General features: G+C 50.9%; 1 protein-coding gene across 1 annotated transcript in view; it reads right to left on the bottom strand.

The window, feature by feature from the left end:
* Positions 1–1,182: 1,182 nt before the first annotated feature.
* Zc3h12d (zinc finger CCCH-type containing 12D) overlaps positions 1,183–1,441 on the bottom strand; it is a 25,590-nt gene continuing 25,331 nt past the window's right edge. The window contains exon 8 of the mRNA XM_010607735.2: positions 1,183–1,419. Coding sequence (XP_010606037.1) covers positions 1,183–1,419 — 237 coding nt within the window. The remainder of the gene's footprint in view (positions 1,420–1,441) is intronic.

Below are 1,441 nucleotides of genomic sequence, written 5' to 3'. Positions count from 1 at the left end.
CAGGTGAGTGATGTCTGGGTGGTGTGATGTGCGTGCACGGAAGAGGGTGGAGGCCCCCAAGCAGGCCCTCAAAGTCAAGTAGCTCTGCCACACTCCCAGTCCTGTACAGCCACACAGCAATGCTGGGTCCCCTTGTGGGTGAGGTTAGCAATAGATAACAGGAAAACTTCCCGTAGCAAATATCCCCTGGCCACCTGACTGCATTGCTTGTTTTTTGTTTTTTGGTTTTTGTTTTTGTTTTGGTACTGAGCATGGAACTCAAGGACTTGCGCTTACCCAGCAGGTTCTATGCTGTTAAGCTACATCCCCGGCCCCTGAATACATATTTCAAACATTATTCAATGCAGTGAAATTCAAGATCACTCACCAACCTTTTTTCAAACTTTTTTTTTTTTTTGCAGTACCGGGGATTGAACTCAGGACCTTGTGCTTGCAATGTAAGCATGGTGCCCCTGAGCTAAATCCCCAGCCCTCTTTTTTCAAACTTCTGACCATGAACCACATTAAGTTTACATGGCTTTCCAAGTTGCATAGGCCACACATCTAGAAATGAGTTTAGACTTATGTTCTGATTACACGGGCTATGTTCTGACATGTCCTATTCTGTTTGTGGCAGTGGCCCACTGAATTGATTTTTTTTAACCTTTCTTGGTATTAGGGATTTAAATTCAAGGCCTACACACTAGAATAATACATCCCCAGCCCTTTTTCAATTTTTTTTTTTTTTTTTTTGACAGGGTCTCATTAAGTTACTAAATTGCTCTGGCTGGGGTCAAACTTGCAATCTCCTACTTCTGTCTCACTGAAGCTGGGATCGCAAGTGATTGGCCAACATTGAATTGATATTGTGACGAACTTGCAGCTGGACACAAACAGCTGTTTTAGACCAAGCCTTCCTGCACAGAGCAGGCTCTGGCCTCAGAGAAAGTCACCAAGTGCCACCATGGGGGGACGGGGCATCCACCCTCGAAGAGAAGAAAGGAGGATCCTTTGACCAATTTAAAGTAAAGGGATCAGGATGGACCCAGGCTCAGTCTGGCAACCATCAATCCATCCACCTTCCCAAGTTGCCAGGCAAGTCTGAGCCATTCACGGGGACCAGCCCTATGCGATCTCTGCCCTAGCCAGATGCAAGAGAGCCAGGATCCAGGCCCCTCCGAAGTTCTGCTGGAGCACATGAGGCTACTCTGCGTTTCGTCTTCGCAGGGGTTGCAGTCCAGAAGGTTCCCCGAGGGTGCTAGCGCCCCACACCGGCTCCGCCCATGCCGAGCTACCCAGAAAGCGGTCGGAACTGGGCAGTGGGGCCCAATGGTCGTCACGCGGGCTGCGTGGAAGAAGCAGGACCCTGGAGCCCGCTGCGCCCCACCGCTGGGCCTGCTGGGACGGGAGGGTGCCGGGGGCGCTCGCGTTCTGCTGGAGCTGGAGGACGCACAGGGCTGGC

Source organism: Fukomys damarensis, unplaced genomic scaffold (assembly GCF_012274545.1).
Source record: "Fukomys damarensis isolate Sample0158 unplaced genomic scaffold, DMR_v1.0_HiC HiC_scaffold_14, whole genome shotgun sequence".
Lineage (NCBI taxonomy): Eukaryota > Metazoa > Chordata > Mammalia > Rodentia > Bathyergidae > Fukomys > Fukomys damarensis.
This window is presented reverse-complemented; position numbering and strand designations above follow the sequence as displayed.